We start from the raw sequence: 27,774 nt of genomic DNA, 5'->3' as shown, positions 1-27,774 counted from the left end.
TTAGACTGAGTTTTGTGATCTTATTCCACGTGCTCCTAAAACTGAAAAACACTGCCAGGATCATTGTGTTAAGGACAGAAGGGTAGCAGGACTATGAACTACATGAGGTTTTTGTATAGCCTGATGGTGCAGCTGATACCAAAAATACTGGCAAATAAGCTCTCTAAGACTCATTTTGTAATTTTAGAAAGCAATCACGCTTTTAATGCAGGTCTAGGCAACACGGAGTTACCTTCATCAATCATCTGCAATGAGACAAGACGTGATTACAGAATATATTTCCCACTTACTTGCATATGTACAAATTTTCCCAGAAATCTTATGCATATTCCATTACTTTCCAAGGTCTAATTTTAAGGTTATTACGAGCTTCACAACAGTCAAAACTCTTGCTAGTTTTGTGCTTTGAAGCCAGCTCTTTGCCTGAGCTTGTATTTGGGATAACGAGAGGCTGCAAACCAAGGTGACTACAGAAGACACATCGGTTCCCCACGGATCACACTGCATCCAAGATGTTATCATCTCTAAAGAATGCACAAGGTCTGGAAAGAACAGTTTGAAAGAACAGTGGGACATTCTGTCTGACTTCCAAAAATATCCAATTACTTAGGTGAAAATTTACTTAAGCTTAAATAAAATATAACACATTTCTGGTTTTGTAACTACTTTTATCACAGCCTCGTTTGTCTTTCTTGCTCCGTCCCAACAAGATTGCAGGCCTAAAGGAGGTTCCGTGAAGGAGAACTGCACCAGTCGAAGCCGAGTGAAATCTGTTTTAAACAGAAAACTTTGATGGTCGTTTAACTTCGGGAGGAAGATAAAACGGCCACAAGTGGTCATAACTGTTCTTTTGCCGCAGCATAAAATTTGAAGGCGGCGAGTGAAAAGCTAAGCGAAGAGCTGCGGGACAGAAACACGCGAGGTAGAACCACACCGCCCTGACTCTCCCCACCGCCCTCGGATGTCGCGCACTCGGCGATCGACCGCTCGGGCCGCCGCCGGTCCCGCCCCCTGGAGGGCCCGCTCGGCGCTCGATTGAGAAGGGCTGTCCCTGCGGGCGGGGAGGCGCGATGCTGCGGTGGCTGATCGGCGGCGGGCGGGAGCCGCAGGGCCTGGCGGAGGTACCGGGGTCGGGGTTAGCCCTGAGGAGGGGAGGCTGAGGGGAGACCCCATTGCCCTCTACAACTACCTGAAAGGAGGTTGTGGAGAGGAGGGTGCTGGCCTCTTGTCCCAAGTGACAGGGGACAGGACAAGAGGGAACGGCCTCAAGCTCCGCCAGGGGTGGTTTAGGCTGGACATTAGGAAAAACATTTTCACAAAAAGGGTCATTGGACACTGGAACAGGCTGCCCAGGGAGGTGGCTGAGTCACCTTCTCTGGAGGTGTTTAAAAGCCAGGTAGACGAGGTGCTCAGGGATACAGTTTAGTAGCAGATAGGAATGGCTGGACACGATGATCTAAGAGGTCTTTCCAACCTAGTGATTCTATGATTCTGTGACCAGGCAGTGCCGACCCCTCAGCCCCGGGCAGGGACTGAGCTGTGCTGTCTCCTTGATAAAAGCTATCTATTTCTATTACAAAAACTTGGATATTTTGAGTCAAGCTAAAGTTTCATCTAAGTAATTATTATTATTTTTTTTAGAATGTCCCTCTGACAGCGTGTGTTCTTTCAGACAGTTTTTCCAGACACTGCTTGGAGATGACAATGTCTTGACTCAAGTCTGATCCATGCTGAGCAGATGTGTTTTCTCCTGTGATCACCTCTGTTTGCGGCTTCTCCCACCCTCAAAGGCAAGGTCAGGCAGGGCTGGCTCCAAAGCTCCAAATCAGCAACAGTTTTGACTGTTGCGAAGCTCATAATAACATCAAAATTAATCCTTGAGAAGTACTGGAATATGCATAACTTTGCTGGCAACACTACACACCCACCTGTGGGTGAGAAATGCCCCTGTCCCAACTCCTGTCTGGCAGCATGGGATCGATGGAGATTGCTCCCAGCCTTGGTAAAGGGTGCTTGCTTCTAAAACTCCAAAACCAGTGTATTTACCTGCATTTTCAGTATCACCCTCAGCCCGAGGGCAGGGAGCGCTGTCCCTCCAGCCTGGGTCCACCGGTGGGGCAGGGGTGCCCGTTGGGACAGCCACCCTCAGGCAGCATGTTACTGGTGGGGACCGGGGGTGCCTTGGAGCGCTGTGAGGAGTGGGGGTCTGTGCAGGGGTCTTCCCCTCGGGATGGGTCTGTTGTCCCATGTTGGCATGTCTGGGCCCTTTGCTGGGCTCTCCAGAGCAAGGGCCCTTCAGGGCTATCTCAACCTGTGAGACTTTATGTCTGTGAGAAGGGTTACAGACTTCACTCAAGAGAAAGAGGAGTAAAAAGACACAAAAGCAGCAAAATGCCCAAGCTGAGCTGGGCTGTCTAGAGGGCCTTCAGGGCTAGCCTGCAGCCTGTGAGACTATGTCTGTTAGAGGTGTTGCAACCTTCATGGAAGAGAAAGAGAAGAGGGTTATAAAAAGCACAAAAGCAAGCAGCAAAACCCCCAAGCTGAGCTTGACCTGGAGCTGAAGGTCTTGGCAGCCATCCCTGTCAGAATCATCCTGGCATCCTCCATCCTGCTCAGCATGTCCTGGATGAGTGAAGTTTCTGTTGTATAGCTTGTAAGCATATGGAGTCCTGCTCTTGGGACTCACTTGTTGATAATGTAAAGTGTAGGCAGTAATGTATTATTTAGGTGGCCTACTTGTAGTTTGTAGTACTTTCCTAGCGTTTCTTCTCAGTTTCTAATCCATAAATAAACTGGACCTAAGTAGTGCATTCAATGCTGGTGTCCTTCCGGATAGCTTACTTGGAAAAAGCGTTTACTTGATTTGAGGAAGAGGTTATTTGGATTTTCTTGTCCATAAAACTCTGCTGAAGTTGTCAGTCTGGTCTTAATGAGAGTCAATTAACATTATTACTGGGTTCCTTACACTTGGTGCTTCTGTAATCTAGACAAATGTGAGGAAGTAAGTATTTTTCAGCTGTTGAGGAAGCCATGGCAGTATTGTGGTTGATTTCAAGTGCCAGTAGGTGGTGCAAATTTGGGCCTCTACCAGTTTGGAATGATGGTATCTAGGAATGCCTCTGACCTTTGACATCCGTGTCAAAATGTTGGTTGTATTGCAGTCAGCAGGTTTGTGTGCAGTTCTTTTAAAAACAAAGATGGGAAATACGCACCAGCTTTCTAAGGTGTTAAAGAAAAAACCACACTTGTGTGTCCCTCCCTGAAGTTTAAACTCTGACTATAGCTTAGCTACACTGTAATTTAATAAAGCATGAGCATGAGTCAAGATGTGGTCCAGTTCTTCCAGTCTGCCATGTGTACCTTGGTTAAACATGATCTGCAGGGCTTTTGTTTGCATTGCATTTAAAAGTGGGATTTTTGGAGAGAATTCACCAAAAACATGGATACAAATGTATATAGATACTTATGTATGTGTCACGGAGTATGATGAATTCGCTTATATGGACCATGATGCTACTGAAGTCAAATGCTCCTGTTACCAGAGCCATCCTGCTAAAGACATAAACCATGGCCATCAATTGAAGAGATTCAGTAGCTTAAATGTAAATGACTTTCAATTCCTTAGTGAAAAAAAGAAATTGGTAAGAAGAAATTTTCATTTAATGAATTTAGAAGAGCTTTGCCAGAGGCTTTCTCTGTTCACCCAGTGCAATGTTGCTCTAATGACACGTGGCCTTTTTGTGACTGGCAGAAGACACAGCACACGAAACGAACACCAGTAAGTCCAGAGCCCGCACACTGCTATGGGCTTCCTTATTTATTGAGAGTACAGAGAGAATTAGTGGTTATAAAAATAATATTTAGATTAAACAACTTGACATAAAGTAGGAAAAAAAAAAGTTTGGGGACTAACCCTTGTCAAAATTTCTTACTCAGTTTTTCCACAGAGGAGCAAAATGATCACCATTATTCAGCAAACCAGTGGTAGCAATGGGAACAAAAGTCCTGCAGATCGTTTAACGAAGTTACAGGTGGCAGAATGGAAGAACTGGACCGCATCTTGACTCATGCTCAGACTTTGACAACAAAATAACAAGTTTTCACCCAATACTGTCATACAAGCTATGCTCTCTTCAGATGTTCATTAATATTTGCCACTGTTGGGTTATGCATGCATCCTTTCTCTGAAGAAAGCTATTTTTGATACAAACTATTAATTGAACTCTCTTGTAGCAATGCCAAGTTTTTAGAAGATAAAGCTAGATGCTGATGCTAATGGAATCCATTCCCTTTCAATATTCACAGACATTTTTAGATTTAAGAAGAAATAAGACTAGATATGTTGTTCAAAAGAAGTTATGCTGTCTTGTACTGGATAGGAAGCAAGAGCAGAATATAGAATTAAGATGTTAATGTTACAAATTCTGACTTTTTCAAAGGGGTGTTACAATTGTGTTGTGAATGTATGTTTCTTTTAGTAAATAAAACCGGAAATATATTCTGGCAATATATTACTGATAATGCCATCTAGTGATGCTGAGATTTGCTTAGGATTTTTTGAACTCTAATTTTTTTTAAGGAGTGTTTTGATTAGCTTTTGACAGCTGAACTCCAAGTTTCTGCATTTGTCCGACTTTTCTCTGTAATTGTGCAGATTCTACTTGCATTATTTTAAATAGGAAGTGCTATTCTCACATAATTGCATAAAATGAGGAACAGTTGCTTCATGAAATGCATCAGATAGCACAAAACCAAGATAAAATCACAAGAACTGGCATTTTGACAACCTCTTCATTTTAAAAATAAGCACAGGTTTCTTTCCCTATTTATTAACTTTGTCATTCTTAACTTCTAAGGAGTAGTGTCATAGTACCAATACAGAAGTAATAGAAAGTAATTTATTATTCCTGCAAGAAAATGTTGGCATTTCTGAGGCTAACGTGTTTGTCTATCACTTAGGATTACCTCTTCTATATGCTGCATGTTGTACAGGGTTCAGTAATTGCTGTTTGGCAGTGTGGGTTCTGTTGAAGTCCTCAAAGAACAGGCAATCCTGGAAGTAAGGTGATATTAGCTGTGGTGTAAAATAAATCTTGAAGGAGAAGAGTGCCATCACTGAGTTACTATTGAGCCATTTAGAGTTGTTTTTTTTCCTAATAATGTCTAATACCAATTTGTTCCAGAATGTGGAACCTTACATACAAAGGAAGTTGTCTTGTATGGAAACAAACAGATGACTAAGATTAGCAGAACTATTGTGCCTTGAAACTGCAGTCCTATACAATATTTTGTTGACCCTGCCTGGTGATGAGCTTGCTCTGAGTGATTGATTGTTCTTTTAATTAATAGTCTTGTTGGGGGGTAATTGCAGATGCTGTTCTATAAAATGATTAATCATTCTCTGTTGTATTACTTTAAGAGATTTGCTTTGGTATTTTGTGAGTAGAGTCCCAGTGGATGATTTATGTATTATGTAGCAGAACAGCATTTATTCTGATTTATTTTAAGTATGTTGTCCTTATATAGGATTTTAAAATTGAATGGTAGATGAAAGACATGAGAGGTTCACAGACCTCTTGGAAGAGGTATAATTTAATGAAAAAATGAATGTGTGGTGAATTGACTCATGAAGTTGTCTCCACATGACAGCTTAGGACTAGGCTGGGTTTTTGTCTTGCTGTATCAGTCATTAAAGCAGCGCAAAATGTTTTTGTTAAACAGGAAAATGCTGTATTATGATTTAAAATACTTGTCACAGAAGGATATTATTTACTTGAAATAAAAAGAAATTATCTTTTGTAATGACTTGCATTAAGGTAAAATGATATTTCAGAAACTTAATTTTATTACTTCAAATATAATTAAACATTCATACGAGTCACATTGTTAGACATTACAGAAAACTGAAAAAAATAATTATATCAGTACAAAATAACTTTCATTTCTTTTTTATGATTTTTAGAAATCATCTGTACAGACAATTGGTGAAGAACAAATACAGAATCCTTACACAGAGCTCCTTGTGTTGAAAGGTCATCAAGATATCGTACGATTTCTAGTGCAAATAGATGATTTCAGGTATGAAATAACATTTCAAATTGTTTCACAGCATCCTTGGCCATACTTCATAGAATATTTATGAAAATATAGTAATATTTTTAATCCTCCCTTTTTATTTTTGATGAGGGAGAACAGGAAAGGCCTGGAGTTAAAAAAAGGCCTCCCTTTTCTTGGTATGTTACTACATCTTTTGGCTTCTGTTGTAAGTTATACTTCCATGAGAAAATAATGGTAATGTAATTATGTTTCTTGCTACAAATTAATTTATTTGAAAGAAGTGCCTTTAGCTAATCCAGCTATTCTTTTTCAGGCTGTTGCTCTGTTTAATATTCCTTTCTGTACATGCATACACATGCTTTCTCTCAGGCCAGTGTGTAGTAGCGTCTGCTAGTGTTCTGAGTGGATGCATATGCTTCATGTTTTTTATTTGAAGATAGCTGTTATTTCACATTTTGGTTCTACAAAAAGCTGTATGGACTCTGACAGATTCAGAACAGCAGTTGTACATGACATTCCCAGCAATACTCAACACTGCTGTTTCTTTCTTTCCAATCTTCTGCTTAATTCACTAGAGCTTCAGTTAATGCAGCTTTTTTCTCAGTGTCTCAATTTTTCACCACTTTATTCAGAATTACTACTTAGTAAACCTCAACATATGCCTACTCTGTACCTTATCTATCTCCTTCAAATAGATCTGGCTCAATCTTGCTGTATTTCTTCTTTGAAACCTGACAGTTCCTATGTTGCTCTCTTCCAATCTTTAGTTTTTTGCACGTTTTTATATATTCCCTGACAGCCTTTATCTGTTCTGTTCTTAATTTCTCATAGCTAGGTCTAACGTTATTGTGAAATCTGAGGATGGTGTTATCTGAGAAGTTCAAAACTGGTTGTGAAGCAGAGACTAGTTCACTGCATTTACCTTTGTCACCTTGGAATTGTGACTGAAAGGAGGAACTATGATAGTTCTACATTATGACCCGGCTTCCATCCTAATTTTGTCTAAATTAGCTTTGCATGTTCTCTAATGTAAATTAATCCAGCAAGAGGGAAAATATTTATCTGCTTTAAAAGTAAAGTTGTGAAGCATTTGGTCAATAATAAGTGTAGTGACTCTTGGCTGATGTGGAGAATTAACTAGAAAACCTTTAGAACTGAGAATGTAAGTAATAGACGAGTTTCTGTGTTAAGGGCCTGCAGCAGTTTTTGTTTTGATGGATTAGGCACAGAAGGGGATTTCTAATGTTCATCAATACGCTACACAAAGTTAACAGAAGTAATAGTTTGGCTTGTATCTTGCAGTATACAGCAGATGTTTTGTGAAGGAAGGTTCTCCTTTCCCATGCACAGCAATCAGGCAGGTGGTCTTGTCCAAATTTGGAATGCCTGAAGAATCTTATTCCATTCCTCAGAGTACTTTTTTCTGAAAGCGCATACTCAATAAAAGTAATTTGTCCTTATAGAAATATCAGAGTATTCTTAGATTTCAGGCACTATCTGATGCAAAGAAAGCTTTTACTGTTTTGGGCTTCATTGTATGTAGCAGGTAAATTATTAAAGCTAAACCAATGATGATCAGTGTAAAACTAAAGCCTGGATAGCCACATTGAAGATAGGTTATTAAGTAGCATACGGATAAGAAGTTAAGTTATATAGCTGGTTAGTATTCTCAGAGTTTGAGGAGTTTAACAGAGTCGCTTCACTGGACAGTAATTCTAAGGTTTTATTTATCAAGAATATGATAGTTTCTGGATTGTTAAACAGCTGATAATATTTTTCACTTCATTCTTTTCAATAAAATTAGTATTGTTACTCAGCTTCTGAACTGTTTTTATTTAGTTTCTGCAGCTATTCAATTGTGTGCATTTTGTCAACTGTTGTAAGCCAAGTTTCACGCTTCAGGTCTTTAGATAATATCATCTTATTGAGAATTTTGCAGAAGGATTTTCTTGTTTTCTCAGTGGCTCAGCTAAAACCAGTGAGTGGAAAATTTTCTCAGATTGGTTTTTGAAGATACTAAATAAATCCTGTAAAAATGTAACAGAAAGCTGGGGTTTTTTTCTCACTTTTCTCTTGTGTTTCTTGAACATGAAGTGAGGGTCATATTGATTGGAAGATCCCTAAAGAAGGCTAAGCCTCAGCAAGAGTGTTCCAAAAAATGGGCTGAGATAAAATGACATGTAATACTCTAGCATTTGACACATTAAACTAAAAAGAGTTCATAACGCATTTTAAGAATAACCGTTTTTGTTGCTCATTTGACCAATACTTGCTCCTTCAGGAAGCAGACGAGTTTATACCTGATGGCAATCATGACTGGAAAAGAACCAGGTGACCCGTGAATCCCCACCTTGGTGAACAGAATGTAGCTGTAGGATAACTGACTATAATATACCTTTATATTTAAACAGAAATCCTGTTTAGAAGATGAGGAAAATACACGACAGTAGCCTATTGAACTTCCATGTTAGTGAATTACACTCAGGTCTCCTTTCAGACACCAGTTTTTGTCCCAGAATTTTGTTCAAATGGCACACAGTTCCACTGTTACTGAAGAAAGGAATTGGAATTTAAAGGGTTATTGCTGAATTGTAAGAGTTTGTTGTTTTAAATTCTTGATGTGACAAAACAAAGCGTATTTATAATAATGAAAGATATGAAGAAAATGTAGTTTACATTATTTTTTATAATATTTTTTTTTTAACCATAATAGAATAAAACAGGAGGTTATGTGGAAGAAAGAGGGGTAATCCCCCTATTGCTTTATACCTGAAAACTTACTCTGTTTCAAGTTTCACAAACATCATAACTTGGAAGAGGCTGGAAGGAAGGGCATGTGTGTAGCTAATGAAACCTTTCACAGCTGGTAACAATAAATCAAATGTGGTGTAGCCTCTCCATTACATTTTTGCACATAGTAGAAATTTTAGTTCTCTAAATATTAACTCTTTAACACTTGGTGAAGGCTGAAAAAAGAAGCAAACATTTAGAAGGCAGGTACATTTGCAAGTAATAACTGAAAACAGTTTTCTGTGAAAGATCTTGCTTCTGTTCTAGGCTTTCTCAGCCCATGATATGTTTCCACTGGGATAATAGGGATGTGTGCTTTAGCTACAGTGTAGCTGTGGTGGTGATAAGGTGCAAATATGGATAGCTAGTTAGATACTGTAGCCTAGGGAAAAAGACTGAATTTAGATCAGACTTTGTTAATGTGGGATTAATATGCTAATATGAACCTATTTTTTCATGATATAATTTGCCTTCTTGCTGGATTTTATCCAAAGTCAAGTTTAGCAACTCAAATGCACTCCCCTTACCAGTTCTTTTAAGCCAGAGTTTAAAATATCATTATAAGTACCTGGGGTCTTCTAGTCCTGGGAAGAACTCAGGTGAGTGTTTTTTAAGTTGTTAGATGTCTTACAGTCAGTTGGCTCTGGCTAATCATATTTGGTTTTAGAGTTCACTTTTATTTGGTGTACAAGATCTCATATTTTTAAACAATAGGAGCATTAATTCTATAATGTGGGATTCTATTTATAATAGTATGTATTGGAATTCTTAAGTTTGTTCTTACATGAAGTATATGTTGATAAACACCTATTTAAATATACTGACTACACTTTATAAACTATAATTGAGATTTACAAATATGTGTTTGTTCTTTAAAGCTGGACTCTGTTATGTCTTGTAAACACTTTTCTTGTGTAACTATTTACTGCTTTTCCATTGCATTGTGTTATATCAAAGTTTTCACAGCTTGCTTTTTTTTTTTTTTTTTCAGGTTTGCATCTGCCGGAGATGATGGAATCATATTCCTGTGGAATGCTCAGGTTAGCTCATTATTTTGGGGAGTAGCTTGTCTGCTGTGGAGAGGGTAGAAGTTGGGGAGAGGAGTTAGAAATGTCTAGTAGTGAAAAAGCAGAATAAATAAGAATTACTGCGGAGCTGCTGTTAGAAAATGTAAAAGTAGAGGGAGTCTGTCAAGCCTTAGTTCACAAAGGAGAGCTAGAGACATAAAGGTTACGTAAACACAAGAGAACAAGTTTTAAAACTTGGAATGTTTTGAGAAGACATAGTGATTTTAGAGAGATTTGAGATCAAATGATGATGTGGAAGGCAGAAGTGTATATGAACTTGTGGCTTTAATTCTTATTTCAGTATTTACTGTAAACACTGAAATGTTGACTAGTAACTCAACAAATATGTAGCAATGTCCCAATCCTGCCAAGATTTTTATATATTTTTTTTAAGTTCATTTCAGTGGCTCTATTAGAAGTCTCTATTTGTAGTATAACTGATTGGACTAAATGGAGAACTAGCAGAAAACTTTATTGGGAAGGCATCAAAGTCAGTGGAAATTAAACATTTCATGCAGAGCAAAAACGAGTCGTTACTTGCTTGTGCTAAAAATCTTTTAACTTTTGAAAACCTTTCTAAGACATGAAATTTATCATGGGAATAGTACTCTGTAAGTGTGATACCCACTGTTCTGCTGTTCTGCTCTGTGTCTCTGTATCACTGACAAAATTGTAGAGAAGGAATGAGCGTTTGACCCTTGTTAATGAGGACTAGTATACTAGTTAGATTGTTCAACAGGAAGTCTAAAAGAGAGACATGCTGTGCTGTCTAAACTGTGTCAAACATACAAATTAAGGAAGAAAGACTGTAAACATTTTTGAACTTTCTGAAAAATTTATATGTGACATTTATGATGGTGTAATCATGAGATGTGGAAAGGGGAACTTGAAATGTTTCCTCTTTTTGAGCAGTTTGAATTAGTGCTTTGTAGTTGCTGAAGGTCTTTGTATACTTCCATAATTTGGAAAAAGAAATTGTCTTTGAGCATTCAAAACCCCGTGTGTGAGTATATACACTCAATGTTCTGAGCAGACTGTGGATGTAAAACTCATTTAAATAGCCTGCTTAGGAACAGAGTTCCATTTTCTACTTCTGTAGGATGTTTGTTATGTTTTTGTTATCACAAATATTTTGTAGTTTTTAAATAAAAAATTAACCCGCAAGTGTAAAGAATTTACATTTATAACTACCCTGTGTTTTAATTGCATGATTGAAATGCCAGTATGGTTCTGCATGTTTGTTTGTAGGATTTTGCTATCTAACAAAACAGAGCAGAAGTAGCTGCAGTTAGCTAGACCACCTTTGGAAGCTATAGATAATGTACACACTCAATAAAGCTGCCAGGAAACTGGCAGTACTGTGTTTGATGTAAGTAAAGGTCAGGTTTTTCTAAACATTAAAATAAAAAAAAACTTTTTCAAGGCAGGGTTAGTCGACAAAATCTGAGTTACTGTAGTATCCATTAAAAAAGGTGAATGGCCAATATTGGCAAAAAATGAAATTAGTTTAATACCGATCTTAGTTTTAACAGTCTTTTAGAGGATTTTTTACTATTAGATTAGTTTTTATTATGTAGTACTCCTTTACATTTATTCTTAATGTTATTTAATTCTGAGTGAGATCTTGAGTAGAATTGAAGGCAGTAAGAAGTAAATCCATAAATTACTTTAGAAAGGGAGATATTAGACTATTAGAGATACTTGCTTTCAAAAGTCATTTGGTACCTATGTCATGTGCTACAGTAGGCATTTTCCAAATTTTACTCTTAAATTTTCCGTGGTTTTATTTTTCAGACTGGAGAAAAACTTTTTGAACTTCATGGACACACACACAAAATTACAGCTATAGCACCATTTTCTTCATCAGATGCATGTGAATTAAAAAACCATTTGATTTTATCAGCTTCAGCTGATAGAACAGTTATTGTATCCTTAGATCTGGAGAGGATTCAAATTTCTGTGGACTTTTTGTTGTGTTTTTTTATTTTTAGAGGCAGCATTGAGAAGCTGCAAGTTGTTTAAATTTAATGGCTGATAACCTCCAGTAGGTGTAACTGTATTGTTATTAGATTTTCCTAGTTATTGCTCACCTCACAATTAGATGCGATCTTTACTACAAAAATGAATGCATAGCAGACCTTTATTAGTATGTATTTTTGGGCAAATATTGAAAATACAGTTGGGGTTTAGAAGACTGAGTCTCTGCATACCTGTTTCTCAATCTGTCATTTAGTTACAAACACAGCAGTTACATTTATAATATACAAAACTTCTAGTTTCCTTAATGAATAAAGTCAGGTTTGGGACTGCAGTACTGGCAGACAGGTTCAGAAAGTGTCTTGTTTCCATTCTACTGTAAAGGTAAGCTGAGGCAACCCTAAGGTATGTTGGTTGTTTTGTTTAATATGGGCAAGTGTCTTAAAATGAACAACAGTGTTTGGTTTAAGAACAGGTGTATATTGAGTGAGTAAGTAGTGGCCACAATTGTTAATTTGTTTTTGGAACTGTTTTCTTTTTGAAAGGATATAGAACAAAGTTAATTTTATGGCTTGTTTTTTTTACTGTGTTGGAAAGGGCAACCTACAGTTAAAGATGTTCTTGAATCTTAATAATAGAAAAAAATCACTGAAAAAACAGTTTTTGGATCTTTGGTGGGAAATTGTAATATAAATATGTAATTAAATCTGTATTCCTCAGGGAAGTGACACCTCAATACTGTATTTCATAGCACTTACAGCTTTATCTAGCTAAAGCTCACCATAATTGAAAAATTCCCTGTAGAACTTTTGGAGGGGACATATATCTGACTTTTTGTTCTGCAGTGTTTGACAGTTCTTCAAAGACTGGATGTATGGTTGTCTGGAGGGAGTGATCTATGTGTTTGGAACCGAAAATTAGATCTCTTGTGTAAGACTAGTCATCTTACTGATGCAGGTAAAAATGTAAATGACTCATTATGGCTGTTGAAGTGAAAGTAAAATGGATCTCTGTAATGATGCAAAACCAACTTGGCAAATTCTCTTTAATTCTAACGATAATATTATGTATTGGAGCCTCTCTCTATTTTTTTAAATGTCAGACTTAATCGTTACTACAGAGTTAAGGCTGCTTTTAATCTCCTGTGCTGTGTGTATTTTAGAATATGTCAAATCTCAGTAACTATACATCAGCTTGGACTTACAGGGCTAGACCTTGAATGCTGATTTATGAATGTTTGCTGTAATGTGGACCAGATCCTTAGGCTGGCTTTCTCTGTTAAAGAGTGAGGGTTTTATTATTGCTAAGTAGAGCTTTGTAGTAGTAGAGCAGTAAAGAGTTCCTTTTATTATTAAAAGTGAGTACTGTTGATGTAGAAAGTGCAGATTTTGCTAGAAATACAATAAAGGTAAATCAGATCTCAACGTCAATCACACTTTCCTATTAACCAGCTTATATATAATCTGGCCACATGAAGAAAATTGTTGCATGTTATTGTGATATGTTACAAAGATACCTACAAAGCCATAAATTCATTTCAAAGTTGGAACCAATATTTTCCTTAGTTTTGTCACAGAATGGAGTAGTGGTAGGCAAATCCTTCTGAGTCTTTGAGGATATTAATACTGGTTTGGGTTGAATATAATATATCATGCCAAATACCAGCTGGAAGTGGTGCTGTAGTGCTTAGCCTGAGGTGTAGCCTGAAGTGCTGTTGAAACTTTTATACAAAGGGTCAATGGAATGTGCACTATGGGCCTTCTCTTACCCCTAATCTCTTGCTTTCTTTGTGAGGAGAACTACAGATTGCTTATTCCTTGAGGAATTTTCCCTTAATGGTGTGGCAGCACCAACTGGAGAAATTCTGTGCAGGATGAAGGCAGAATAAGAGCAAGCTGAACATTTTCTTGTGCCCTACTCTTCTTCAGGTTGCTCTGCACTTTATTTTTGGTGTCATGCATACTGTGGTAGTACCACTACCTAAAAACTTTGGTAGAGCATATGTTTAGAGTCTCAATAATGACCACAGTTTTTCATGTTGTCCAGCATTAGGACATAGACATCTTCACTGTATTTAAAATAAAAAGATTGTTGATTCCCAACTTCATCTTAAGTTTGAAATTCAGAATTTTGCAGGGTTCTGGGCTAAAACTCCTGACTCCACCTCCATCTGAGGCAATCTGTTCCCTTCCAGTGCCGTTTAACTTTTACTCCAGGCAACATGCTTTTATTTTGATAGTAGCTTATAGGTGGAAGAGAGATTGCAAAGAAATTTGTGAATAAGGAATTAACAGTTTGCTGTGTTTTTTTGTGGCCAATGAATATCTTTATCTTCCACATCTCCCGTATTTTTTCAAAGGTATCAGTGCTTTGGCTGAATTGCCTAAAAATTGTGTGGCAGCAGCTGTTGGCAAAGAGCTAGGTAAGTATGTTGCATTTCTGTTAAATGTCCATGTTCCTCTACAACAGCTGCTCATCAGAGGTATGTGCAAAGAGCACGCTGCTGGGATTGTATAGGAAAAGTAAATGATACCAAAGTGTGATTAACAACGTTACTTCTTTTTTCCTTATTTGACAAAGAGGCAGACAGTGCTAATATCATTCAGGAATTTTGCTGAGATCTGCATGACTAAACTTTTCTTATTCTTTGTTATTGTTATTGCTGTTGTCGCCCACTTTCCAGATCTAATTGAGGTGATCTGCCTGGAGAAGGTCTGGAATTCACCGTTTGAGCTGTCAGATACTAGGCTTCTCTAGAGCCTCCTTATCGCAAGATCAGTAGCATGAGATACTGCCAATCTCATTGTACTGTCCAAAGCTATAAGGAGACAATGTGTTGGCTTATGTTGCCCACTTGAAGACAGGGCTTTCTGTGTATACAAACTGTAAATCATCAGCTGGCTGTCAGTGGAGAGTCTTTGAAATGAGAGTGTTCTATACAATTACTGAAATTTCTAAGTATGGAAGAAAATCCAGGAGAAAAAGCAGAGCACTGAATCAGTAAACCAGCAGACTTCACTCGGTATGGTTAAACACATAGATGAACAAGAGCAATCTGATGCTCTGAGCAAGGAATCGGGAGCAAATTAAAAATTGTCTTCTTGTGTTTAGACATTGGTTTACAATGTAAACTTCCATCTGAACTTCCCACAGTTCTTCTGAGTGCCCTTCAGATATCCTAAAAGAAATTCCAAGACTGCGTAAGATAAAGTCTTAATTCCTGAAGATTTTGATTGCCATATTGCAGAGAGAGAATATTAATTCATTTTGAATAATAATTCTCAGTCAGATGTTTTGCCTTAATTATCCCTAAAGTTATCCAATACTGTTCACTTCTGCTTTCTGGAACTTGTGATGTTGACTGATTCTCTGAATTGCAGAGTTATTGGGCTGCCATATTTTATCCTATAGTTGCTGTAGTAACGTTTTAATAATAACACTGAAATAATTTATTCCCTGTTGTTTTCGGTGTTTTGGTGTTATGAGTGGTCGTAAGTGGCTTTACACATCTTTCACTGTCTCATTTACAATATATTTTAATTTGTGTCTTTCTGAAAATTACATGTTTTATTTAAGCATAGTTGCATTTTATTCTGCATGGTAAAGCTTATTTAGACAATTTCTCTCTCTGTTTTGAAGTAATTTTTAGACTGATTGCTTCAAACAACGGGTCCGAAGGCTGGAATGTCCTTGAAGTAAAACGCCTTATTGACCATCAGGATAACATTTTGTCATTAGTCAGTGTCAATGGTAAGAGTTGTTTTATAATGTTACTTTGTTTGTTAGTTACTAGTGGAATATTTCAACTCTCAAGTTTTTATTTGGACCAAACTTTTAACTGGAGTGAAACTTCATAACCAGAAGATACACCTTCCTGTGTATCTGCAAATACAGTGAAACGTGAAAATATAATGGCTTTATTTATGATTAATAGTGAAGTGAAACCAGGCAGGTTGCAGTGTAGAAAAGGCTCAAAAGAGGCAACATCACTAATGGGAATACAACTCTGGGTCTTCTTCCTTTTGGGAATGTTTAAAATCCTATTCTTTCTTGTTCCTTCTTGTTCTTAAAATGGAATATACAGTGCCACATTGTTTGCAGTTGTAGTCACAAGGTGAGTGAAAGTTCTGAGTGTGCAGATGTGGGCCTGCATATAGGGTCATTATTTAGAAGCTCTGGAATATCTCTGCTGCAATACTGAACTGTTACCTGAAATTATGTGTACCCCAGGTACCAACTGATTCTACTTTGTTCTTCCCTGTCTTTTTGTTATGGAGCGCACATAGAGCCCAGGACCAGTTATTCCTGGTGTGATAGAGCATATGTTTGCCCTTTGGGCTTTTTTGTGTCAATGTGGTTGACACAAAGGGGCTGTGGTACAGAGGTAACAAGAAACTAGAAAGAAGAAAACTTTGATTCTATGGTAGTTTTTTCTTCACTTTCCTGTTGTTATTATTTTCTCCCTATTGATTATGAAGGGGAAACAATAATGGACTTAAAAAGATAATATGCTACTTGTGTTAAGTATTATTGAATCAGTTCCTTTGTGTGTGTGATTGACAAGTTCCTGAATGGCTACTTCTGTCTTGCCATTAACACATCCATTTAATTTGTGATTCAGTATTGCTGTTTATGACAAACACATACTTTGCTGTGCCTGAGGAGAGCTAATACACCTGCTTGTCCGAGGAATAGAAGGGTTTACTATGTAGGCAACAAATGATCTTCAAATAATTGCACACACCTCTCGTGGTGTTCCTTGCCTTTTCTCTGCTATACTGTGCATTGTTACCAGTGAATATTCTCCTTCCTAGTTTTAATTTTACAAGAGGGAGCTTGTCTCCTTTTGCTCATCTAAGCTATGCTAGGTAACCAAATGAGTACTTGCTCAAGGGGAGGGTATTTTGTCCATTTAGTTACATACTGCACAATCTACACACTTGAAAATAGGTGCTCTTAAATTTCTGTGTGAAATGGATTTTTTTGTATCGTATGATTTCTATGTGTGGGTTTTTTTTTTCCTTTCTTCTCTAGACTCTACTTTTGTGACGGGTTCTTATGTGGGTGAATTAATAGTTTGGGATGCACTTGACTGGACAAAACAGGCATCTGAGTGCAACTTCTGGGACTCCTCTGTCCATCCAGATGCGCAGCCAGAAATTAAGTTAACCCAAAGCCCAAATGAAACTTCAGTGCAACACTTAACATCTGACGAGGAGGTAAAAAGCTTTAAACACAGTAAACTTCAAGTGAGCTAGCATGACCTTGCCACAGAAGGCCAAGTGTTTTGTATTTTCAATTTACTTCTTTCAATATGAGAGGCTTCTTTTAAATATGTACAGCTATTTTTATACAGTCAACAGTTTTTGTATAAATCTTGGTCATTGAGTTAACTGAAGATTATAATATGTTGATGGTATGGGAGCTAACAATGGACATTTTTTTTTTTACTGACGAAGATTTATTAGTTGTTTACAGTAGCATTAGAGAAAAATAAACAGGAGGAGTATGTTTTGATGGCATACATATTTTGTGTTCCATGATTCTAGAAATGCCGTTTCCAGTATAATGTGACTCTTGAACAGTTATAGCTGAGGGTACTATGGAAGTGAATTAAGGAATAGTTATATCTCTATGCTTAGTAGTAAAGAAATACTGCTGCTTTTGTTCGGATGGGCTATACTCAGTTGTACAGAGTACAAATACAGTTCCAAAACCCAATTGACTGCAATCATGCTTTGGAGATAATCCAAGAGTTCTTGCATACTTAGGCAGAACACAGTTGTTTAGGAAACACTAAAAATGCTCAAGTTGTTGTTTACTGTGGTGAAATGTTACCAACTGTTTGTGCCAAAGCAAAAGATGTTTCAGGTTTGGGGTACAGTGGGATTCTGTTTTGGGGCCTGTAGATTCATTGCTGGGGAATGATTAAGAAAGGAATTCCTGGAAATTCATTCAAAGAGATGATCTGTAACAGAATAAAAGCTATGGAAAAACCTGAATGTAGTGTGAAGGCCAAGTAGTCACCAGATGCACTTGTGTCTGAAAAGAGCATTCCTAGAACACTGGAGACAGAAACATTGGAACTTGTTGGGGGAAACAGATGCAGTTGTCTCTAAACGCAGGATCTCCAGTAGTTTTGCTGTGAGTGCCTAGTTCTAGAAAGAGCAAAAAGCCAATCCTGTTCAGCATAAGTTCTGTTATTTGGCTTCAGAACATTTTAACTCCCTGATTAAAAGCTACATGAGATGTGCTTTAAGATGGAAGGGAAAGAGTTTTGGGAAGTTCAGAAGTCATTAAAACACTGAATGTAGAGTCTAAGGCTGCTGTTTCTTCTGTTCATGGAACTGAACTGAACAAATTGCTGCAGAATTTTATTTATTGTGAGATTTTTTAAATGGTCGGAGAGCAGGTCATTCTAGCATTACATCCTGAAGCAGAAGGTGCTTTTTTTGGGCTGTGTAGATGGAAGTGGGTCTTTCAGGGAAAAGGTCCAGCATAACATCACTTAAACAAGGCCTGTTCAAAAGCTGAAATATGTACTGAATGAAGTGTTTTGCACTCCCTGGTTTGGTACCAAATATTTAGTGTGTGTATATACACACAATTGTATGTTTGTATAAGTCATGAGGATGTCCAGGTCTGATGATCATTAAGCTGTTAGTGGCTTCTTAGGGCTGTGATGGTCATGAGATGTAATCCAAGCACTTTTCTGAAGAAGAGCACTGAATGCAAAATGGCTCCAGATCTTTGCAATATTGCATAATACCTTTCTATGAAAGGGTTCTTTTTCTACACTCAATAGGGCCCAAATGCTTGGGGAAGACATTCTGCAGCTTCAGTGAAATTTAAAATAAAAAGACAAAGATGCAGGACAGCTTCCTGTATTTTCAGTCTCTCTTGATAAAACAAAAGTTTGCAAAAACACAGAACATTATTTTAGTGTAAGAACATAAATGTTTAATGCATATGTCTGTTGATTTATTGGCATCCTTGGTTTCTACTTAGACTGTAAGATACAAGATGAAAATGAAAAAACTGCTTAGAGGTAGGAGGATATCTCATTTCCAAAAAAAAAAGGTATTGTTTCTATAAACAACTGGCTGATTGTGTTGGTTTGGAATAAGACAGTAGTGTGAGGGCCGAAACAAGGTAGAGAGTGCAGGCTAGATGATGTCATAGGACTGCTGGAAATCTATTACACGCAGGGTGATCTTTCAGTGTCTGTTTCTGCAACTTGTTCCATTGAATTTTCTTCCCAGTGTGTGTTTGCTGCTGTTGGGAAAGGCATATACGTATATAATCTTCAAATGAAGCGTGTGATTGCCTGCCAGAGAACTGCTCACGACTCCTCTGTACTGCACATTGAGCAGCTTCCAAACAGGTACAAGTCATGGTACATATTGCTAGTGCAGTAAAGAAATGCAGAACTTGGAAGGGTGGCTAGAGACAGTCTGCAAAGCTATATCTAATTTCTAGGGCAGGTGCTTGATCTTTGGGTTGATCTGCTTTTATTAGATAGAGCTTGTTGATCTGATTTTTGAAAATTCAATGTGAAATAACTGTAATCCATTATGGTTGATGCACAGGCTCAGAGTACAATATCTTGGCTGTTTTCAAAATCCGACGTGATAAAATACTTTTGTCTACCTTGTGAAAGTATAGCTTAGTGGCATTTTACTTCTACAAACCAAAGGCCTATGGCCTATTATGTAAATATGTTTCACTAAGTATTCCATAGCAGTTGAAATGTTTTAAGGAAAAAAGATAAGTTCCAGCCTTTTTTCATTATTGCTGAATTTCTAACTGGAACTTATTTTGACAGCCAAGTTGGACAATTAGCTACACGTATGTAAACTAGTAGTTGTGGTGTTAGATCCTTTTATGCTCTTGTTCAATGGAATAAAAGTCTGTCAGAATATTAAAAATTAGAGCCTTGATCTTGTAAATGCATGTGCTGTTCTAAACACATAATGAAAAGGAGTTTATTTCCTTTTGTTCTTTTTCCATAAGAAAAATGTTCTTCCTTAACAAAAGTAAGCTGATGGAAGCCTGTTTGTGCAGCTGTGTTTGCAGAGTCTAGACTTGTTGTTTTTTGTTTTACAGTGGCATGCTCTGTCTTCTTTTTTTCCACTTATTTTCTAAGTCCAGTATAGTTTGCCCTGGTGGGGGTGCACCTTGTTTCTATGGAAGATTTTGATATCCTGCAATGTTTGAGAGTTCTAGTAAACTTGTGTAGAACCTAAGGCATTTGCTGTCTGTTTTATAGAAGCATTACAAGGTGACTTGTGCCTTTCACTATCCATGCTAGTGTTGCTTATCAACTGTTTCTACAGGCAGCTGATCTCCTGTTCAGAAGATGGCAGTGTGCGCATTTGGGAGCTCCGAGAAAAGCAGCAGCTGCCAGCTGAACCAGTTTCAACAGGTTTGCTAGTAGTGGGAAGTAAAAAGAACATTTAAAAAGTGATAATGGGAAACTCAGTATTCACTATACAGGAATACTGAGGCTTACAGTCTTAGTAAGAAGAGATAATGTCTTGTGGTCAACCAACTGATAGGGGGTATGGGAGAGAAACTGAAGAAGGCATGGGTGTACAAGCCCTCCAAGATTTGATATGGGAATTTAGAAGGTCCAACTGAATCAGTTCTGTGCCATACACTTATTTAGTGTTTAAAGTTGCATCAGCTGTTTTAACAAAAATTATGACCTGTACTGAACCTTGATCCTTTTCTCCTTATACTGATTGTGCTGGATCCTCTGTCGTGCAAGACTGAATAGTTGCAGGACCCTGTAAAGAAAATTAAAGAGAAGCTTATGGATGAGCAGCTGGCACAAAAAATAGTGTTTTCCAGATCACCTCCTTGAACTTCCTCCGTGAATGAACGTTGGGACTCATTTTGAGGCTGTACCAAATTTCACTTACGTACTACCTCTGGGCATCACAGTTCTCAGGGCTCGTTGCTAGTGTTGCAGGATGCGTTTTACCCAAGTGCAGGCATTGCCCGTGTATTGCTTTCTGCTCATTTGACTAGGCCAGCAGCTTCCCTGGGCAGTGGTGTTTGTGGTTTTGGACAGATGCTGTGGACTACATAATTATTGTTATGGACTGGGAACAGGAATGAAGTGTTACTTTCTTGTGTTACTTTTTTTTATTTGAGCTGTGAATAATTTTCTTGATGTATCTTATTGACCTGGCTGTTCACTTGTTGATGGTAATTTTTGCAAGTATCTTTTTTGCTGCCTGGGTTGATTCATAAGCCCCTTTCTAGGCATGTCTTCAGTATTGCTGGTGAGAGCTGGTCTACACAGTTCTGCTTCTTATCGTGACAAATGGTATTTGGTTTCACATTTGAAATCTGTAGCTCCTGTATTGGAGAAATTTGAAAGAAATCAAATGCAGTAGTTGAATTAGGTGAACTGCTGTTGATTTGCTTTATTTTTATTCTAAAGAAGTAGTTGTTCATCTCTCCAGTTATCTCACTTGCACCAAGGACTTGGACTAGCACACTTTGTGTTTTATGTGCTGATGGGGCTGAGGGAAGGGTCAGGATGAAAGTGTGAACTGCTTGTGTACAGAACCCACCTTTCTTACTACTCTCATTACTACTACACAGTTCTTGTGGAGGCTGCGGCATAGATCTCTGTTCTCTTGCTATCTAAATGGAACATGTGGAGTACTAACTATGCTCCGGTTTGACTGATAGCTTTAAATCTGAAGGAGGAATCTAGTGGGCATTGTGAAAAAAGGCAATTCAGCATCAGAAATTTGCTTGTTGTCTGCATGCCAGCATTCTAATGCATTAGTGCAGGACAAATAGGGGAGAGATTGGCACCTCATTTCTCTCCGTTTTGCACAAGTAACAGTTTAGGAGGACAGAGCAAAGGTAAATGTTACTGTCCTGCTTCTACCTTTGCTGTTAAGTTAGTCATTTAGGCAGTCCTTGGATTTGCTGCTAAATCTGTATATTATCTCATCCAAGTGAGATGTTTGTTAAATTGCAATTAGTAAGGACAAGAGACAAAGTGACTATGCTTCCTGTCCCCCTTAAGTTAATAATCCAGATCTAGAAATGCTGCACAGTACCGTGCTTCTGTCATTTTGCCATGCAGACTGTTCTGCTTTTAGAATTTAAGTGACTCCTGTAGTTCTCTCTTTGGCTAGAGGAAATAAATTGTGTTCGTGATTTTTGCCAAAATAGAAGGTTGTTTTTTGTTTTTCCACAGGGTTTTTCAATATGTGGGGATTTGGAAGGGCAAACAAGCAGGCAAACCAAGCTGCTAAGAAGATGCAGGAGAATACACCTATGTATTTCTTGGAGCTGCTTGGTGATTTGATAGGTCACTCATCAGCTGTGCAGGTAGGTCAGCTTTAGTAAGAACAAAAGGTGAATGTAGTTTCGGCAGTGTTTCTTAAAAAGTTCTAACTTTCAACTGTCCTATTCTGGAAGCTGGAAACACATTGACTGTGTGGTATGTTTAGTGCAGTATGAAAACAATAATACATACTGACTTGAATTTCTCAAACACTCACTGATGCCTGAGGATTGTGTGTACAGATATATACATAGACCCTACAGATAATCTAGTGAGGTATTTGGTTTCTTTATAGACTGTAAACAAAACAGCTGAGAACTGTGTGTTTGTTTCAGATTCCATCTTTGTAGTCTTAACAAGGGTTCATATAAAACAAAATCCATTCAGGAATTTTGTAGTCCTATGTGCTGTGAGTCTTAAGGAAGTCTTAATTTTAGATCAGGTACTATTCTGTGCTTCTGTCTGCCTAAGAAGGTATGTTTTTGTTTTAAATTGCGTTTTCCCACCCCACTTCTTTGTGCTTGACAAACCCATTAAAGCAACAAACCACTTTCTTACAATGGACTTTGGAGGAAGGGCATGTAGAGAGGAGTGGTATAGTTCTGAAGTAGTTGTGCTAATCCTCATGAGACTGGATTTCAGAACTGCTACTGCCAAAAGATGAAAGGTGATCCTTTCTGCTGCAGGGATTTCTGCAAGGCTTTCTGCCCTTCTCTACCATCTTTCTTTCTGAAAAACTGTTGAAAGAGGCCCTAATACTAGTATGGAAAGTTGATATCTAAAAAAAGAGGACATAGTGTGTAACTCAGCAAGAGGCAAAGAAGGTGAGAAGCATATGTTGGAGAAGGATGCTGCAGAGCCAAGGAATAACAGAGATTATGGTGAATGTGATCTCCTGCAATGTTTTAAACACTGAGCGGACTGCAGCAGTTGAAGCTAGAAATGTTGAGTGGTGATGAAATGTGATGGTCAAAGATGTGGGCTTGGCCAGTTATTTTTACTGGAAACACATAGCTAGTAAATGTATGTTTCCAGAGCAGGTAGGCTGAAGCACAGTCCTTGGCCTGAATGCTTCCCCTGGGCAAATCCCTTAAACAAGCTCAAGAGTCAGAACAGTGCAAGTGTGCCATAACGGCATCACGTAACCTGGTTCCATTGGTGTTGTGTTGAACTGTAATTAATGACTCATTGTAGGCAGCTTTGTGGAGGTCTCTGAAGTCAGGGATGACTACACAACTTGTCAGTTCCGTTGTTCTTGCAGAATCCCTCCACTGCTGCTGTACTTCTCTCCTGTGACGCAATCCTTGCTGGTTTGGCTTCCTCTGTATGACCAGGCAGAAGCTGATGTCTGTCACAGTTGTTTACTCTTTGATCCTTCCAAGCTTGGTGATGGTAGCCTGTGGTGCTGAGTGGGAAGGAGATAGTGTATGCAAGTGAACAGAACAGTGGCTTCTTTTCCTAAGAAACCAGGAGATCTGAGTTCATGCAAGTCACTCACTCTTCTACCACTCCCTTGGAACAAGTTTCTTCAATGTTCTGTATCTTAGTTTCCCTATCTGTAAGGCTTTAGCTTTTCTAAACTGAGATCATTCAGTGTGAAGTGCTGTTTAAAAGTTGTGTTCATGTAGGGATTTCGTGATGCCTGAAACATATGGAAAGTATACCTTGTGATTTTGCACACTTGTGTTCAAGCAGAACCATTTCAGAGAGGTGTATTTGTTTAGTCCAACTGTGCACTGAATATCTAAGCAAGCTGACAATCTCATGTGAGCATCACGATAATAGTAATGGTTTCATTGCAGATGTTCCTATACTTTGGTGAACTGGGACTAGCTACGTGCTCTGCTGACCACCTCATTATTTTGTGGAAGGATGGTGAACGAGAATCTAGACTCCGCAGTTTAACACTATTTCAAAAATTGGCGCAAAATGGTGATTTTCAGCTCAAATTTTGAATTACTCGAATACAGGCTACATACGTATAAACTGGATGTCTGTTAAATGTGAGGGTAAATGAAAGTCTGAGCTGCTGGGAATATGACTACCGGTAAGACTTACATTTAATGTCATGTTTTTATTTTATTTAATATCATGAAATTTTTATTAGGTGCTACTGCTGTTCTCAAAGGTGCATGTTGAAACTTACCTGGCTTACTCTGTCAGCAGAAATGATGTTCTCCTGAAAGACTAAAGATAATAATGACTTACTAAATAGTTTCTAATATTATTCCCAATGTTTAAAATACAGGTGGATGTCAAAATTAAGATCTGTGAAAATCCTAAGATGCATCATAACTAAAGGAGCTGGGGGTATCCCACGGTGTTATGTGCAGAAGGAACACTCAAAACCAATCTGAGGCTTTCTGCTTTATGTAACTTATTTTTTGAAACTTAACTTCAGTTACTGATGGCTCAGATTTATGTATCTACAAAAAAACCCTAAGAAACAAGTCCTCAAATAGATTTTTTGCATTTGAAGTTACTGCACTGAGAGCAAAAAAAGGAAAGCAGACGATACCAGTTTGTCAGGTTTTAATTTTGGCAAAGCAAGGTATGTAGATATCCCTCACTTGTAGCAGCTGCATTTTTACTACAGGTTAACCTCCAGTACTGGAGTTCATACAGTACTATTACCATGTCTAGCATGAAGTGTGATTGGTTTAGCTTAGTCTTTCCTTAGTGTGTTCATTGAATTAATTTGAATCTAATAAAAAGCACTGGACTTACCATGAGTTTTCAGCATGCATAATACTTCCTTGCACAGCAGCATTTGATGTGTTCAGTACTAGAAAAACACTTCTGCCAGGTGAATAATAAGTTTAGCCGAAGTTTGACTGCAGAGAAATCTGCACCAAGTTTGTAAGGTTAATACTGTTTTAGAGTTTAAAAATAAAAAGCCCTTAAATACACAATGCCTTTTTCAAGTATGAGATAGCAGCAGAAATCTGCAAGTTAAAGAGGAGCAGGAAAAGACTCCAAACTAAGACAAAAAACCCAAACCAAAAAATTGAAGCCCCAAACTCTAAAAACAGCCAACCCAAAACCAAAACACCCAGCAACATTAGACTCAGAACTGATACAAAGAAACTGGGAAGGAGAAGGAGAATATGAGTGGGAAGTTACCCTTCAAACAGAAAAAAAGCTAGAGAAGGCAGGGAGTTTGGGAGGTTAGTGGTTATAATGTCATGTAGAAGAGGGTGCCACTGTCCTCAGGCCTACTCAGAAGATCCAGCACTTGAACGGCTAAGAAGAAAATCTCATGCAGCTTTTCAGCACCATCTGTTCTGTTTGAATCAGTGAGAACTGTTTTCAGTACAGGAGACTACAGGGCTGTTAATGCCAGACTCAAGATCCAGTGGCTGCAGTAAAAGAAATGAAAATGAAGGTCTGAGTAGCTCTGACAAGAGCAGAAAAGGGGGCTCCATGTTCCTAGAAGAAAACTAAGGAGCCTTTTAATTTGCTTCTCCCAGCCCCTGCATGCACATGCTTTCTCTTTACTATCCTGAAGCGAAGCTTTGCCTCTTGAGTCTGATCATACTCTTCCCTGGAAGGCAGGGCAGAAAGACAGTAAAATTTTAGGCTATATTTCCCCCCCATTTTAGTCAACTTATACAACTAATATTATAAGTGTAGAGCTCAGAATGACATATTTATAAAAAAATCAAAACAGATGAAGAAATTGTTAAATTACATTCTCCTTTCAATTCAGCATTAAATCTTGACCTGCACCTTCTTTGCTCAGGTTGTCTATACTGTAGACCAGCATAGAGAGGGATTTGAATTACAACTGATGGTAAAACGCCTTTGGTATTAAACATGGGGGAGGAAGGCTCTAAGCATTTTTGCCTATCAGTCTGCATTGCTTCAACTTGTCTTCATCAGCAAGTGTTGCATTTTTGTCTATCCCAGTGCAAGCTGGGGAAATTAGTTTCTCTTCAGCTCTTTTTATCTTGTTTCAATTGAGAAATAACAGTTTAGTTGTGTATAAAGTGTGCGTTTACTAAACTTAAAGCTTATAAAACTTATTTTTTTTTTTGGAATGGTTCTCCTATCATCGGTTATAACCAGAGAGAGGGAACATCATCTTTTTATGATCTCTTCTTCTTATTCCAAGAGAACAGCTATTTCATTTTGATGCGACAGCTTTTAAGTGAACATGTTGTAGAGAAACACACCTCTTTAACTGAACAGTTCTAGTCACAAAACTCACTGTGCTTTTTATGGGGATGTAATGCAGTCTTTAGTAGTCTTTGTGTGTGTATAAATATTTATATCTGTCAAAAGTGCCATTGTTCTCAAATACACTCCATTGGTAATAGATGTCCCAAGGGTTTCTTCCTTTAAAGATGCTTGAGTTGAAAGTATTAAATTGAGTTCTTTGAGCATAACAGTGAACACAGTAAGGCTATACCAGCCCCCTTCTGTTAACAAAAAAGTTTGTCACTTGCTGCTGAGAAGTGCAGTGAACAGAACTAGGGTGACCAGATTAGAAATGTTACTTCCAACTTGAGTCCTCGTTTCTTTCTCCACCTTGCAGTTAAGACAGAATTCCATGTGTTCATGTCATGAAAGTAAGTATCTTTATCAGCCCTACCCTTAATATTTATACAAGGGTAGGGTTGATAAAGGTAGGGCTGAAACAAGCAGCTGTTAGCCAACTGGACAGTTTATAGTCTAGGACATCTGCCACAACTGGTACATGACAATTCATGCTGATCTCCTTTACTCTTATAGAGGAGGTATCTCCACACCAATTACTTGTTTACTTAGTCTCTGACTATGGGAAGAAACACAGAATCTTGCAGCAAGTGTACTGATTCCACATGAACACCTTATCTCGTGAACCAGAACTGAGGCTGAACTTAGATCTCTTAGGCTCCTTCCATCATTCACTTTTTCTTTGTTGTGGTTGGACTCGATGATCCGGTGGGTCTCTTCCAACCTGGTTATGCTATGATTCTATGATTCTATGATTAAGTGTGACGAAAATAATGAACTAAAATGTTTTACATGGATGCGCTCTTACAGTGTTGCTATATTTAACAAATTAAATAAAGATGACAAAGCTTTGAATCGTGTGAAAATCTTTTCTCTAATACAAGCTGCAGTGAGCATTCAGTCGTCAGAATAGTTAAGGTACAAGCACTGAGAACATGAGTTCTAAGTAATGGAGTGGTAAAAGCGAAGCATTTACATTATAAGACATGGGTTCAACTTATCTGAATAAAAATCCATTGAAGAATGTTGCGCTATATATTAAAAAAGAATGAATAAACGTACTTCAGCAGAAACACCATTCTTTGAATATACACAATGCATTATTTTAATACACAGCAACCTGCCTTAGCTATGGTAAAAGTAAGGTTCTATTACAATTCTAACAAAAATATAGCTTATATACATTTCTCTGCACATACATTTTATGAATGTTTACTTTTGTTTTCAGAACTTGGTACAAAACATACAAAAGAAGTTGGCACATTATGCAAGATACCTGCAGTAAACAACAATTACTGTAACTTTTCTTCCACAGCAATCTGAACTTTGTTTGGTTTCTGTGGTTTGTTT

General features: G+C 37.9%; 1 protein-coding gene across 1 annotated transcript; it reads left to right on the top strand.

The window, feature by feature from the left end:
• Positions 1-1,054: 1,054 nt before the first annotated feature.
• On the top strand, positions 1,055-27,774 carry WDR41 (WD repeat domain 41). Its single transcript, XM_069880738.1, has 13 exons — positions 1,055-1,121; positions 5,963-6,078; positions 9,839-9,887; positions 11,709-11,840; positions 12,213-12,275; positions 12,737-12,848; positions 14,251-14,313; positions 15,531-15,641; positions 16,926-17,110; positions 19,154-19,275; positions 20,228-20,316; positions 22,117-22,250; positions 24,009-27,774. The coding sequence occupies exons 1-13, from the start codon at positions 1,071-1,073 to the stop codon at positions 24,159-24,161; spliced, it is 1,380 nt and encodes a 459-aa protein (XP_069736839.1). The 5' UTR covers positions 1,055-1,070; the 3' UTR covers positions 24,162-27,774.

The sequence above is a fragment of the Phaenicophaeus curvirostris genome, chromosome Z, assembly GCF_032191515.1.
Source record: "Phaenicophaeus curvirostris isolate KB17595 chromosome Z, BPBGC_Pcur_1.0, whole genome shotgun sequence".
Lineage (NCBI taxonomy): Eukaryota > Metazoa > Chordata > Aves > Cuculiformes > Cuculidae > Phaenicophaeus > Phaenicophaeus curvirostris.
This window is presented reverse-complemented; position numbering and strand designations above follow the sequence as displayed.

Coding starts and splice junctions, on each gene's coding strand:
- WDR41 (XM_069880738.1), top strand. CDS start 1,071: ATGCTGCGGTGGCTGATCGGCGGCGGGCGGGAGCCGCAGGGCCTGGCG. Junction 1,122..5,962: donor AGCCGCAGGGCCTGGCGGAG/GTACCGGGGTCG, acceptor TATGATTTTTAG/AAATCATCTGTACAGACAAT. Junction 22,251..24,008: donor GTCACTCATCAGCTGTGCAG/GTAGGTCAGCTT, acceptor GTTTCATTGCAG/ATGTTCCTATACTTTGGTGA.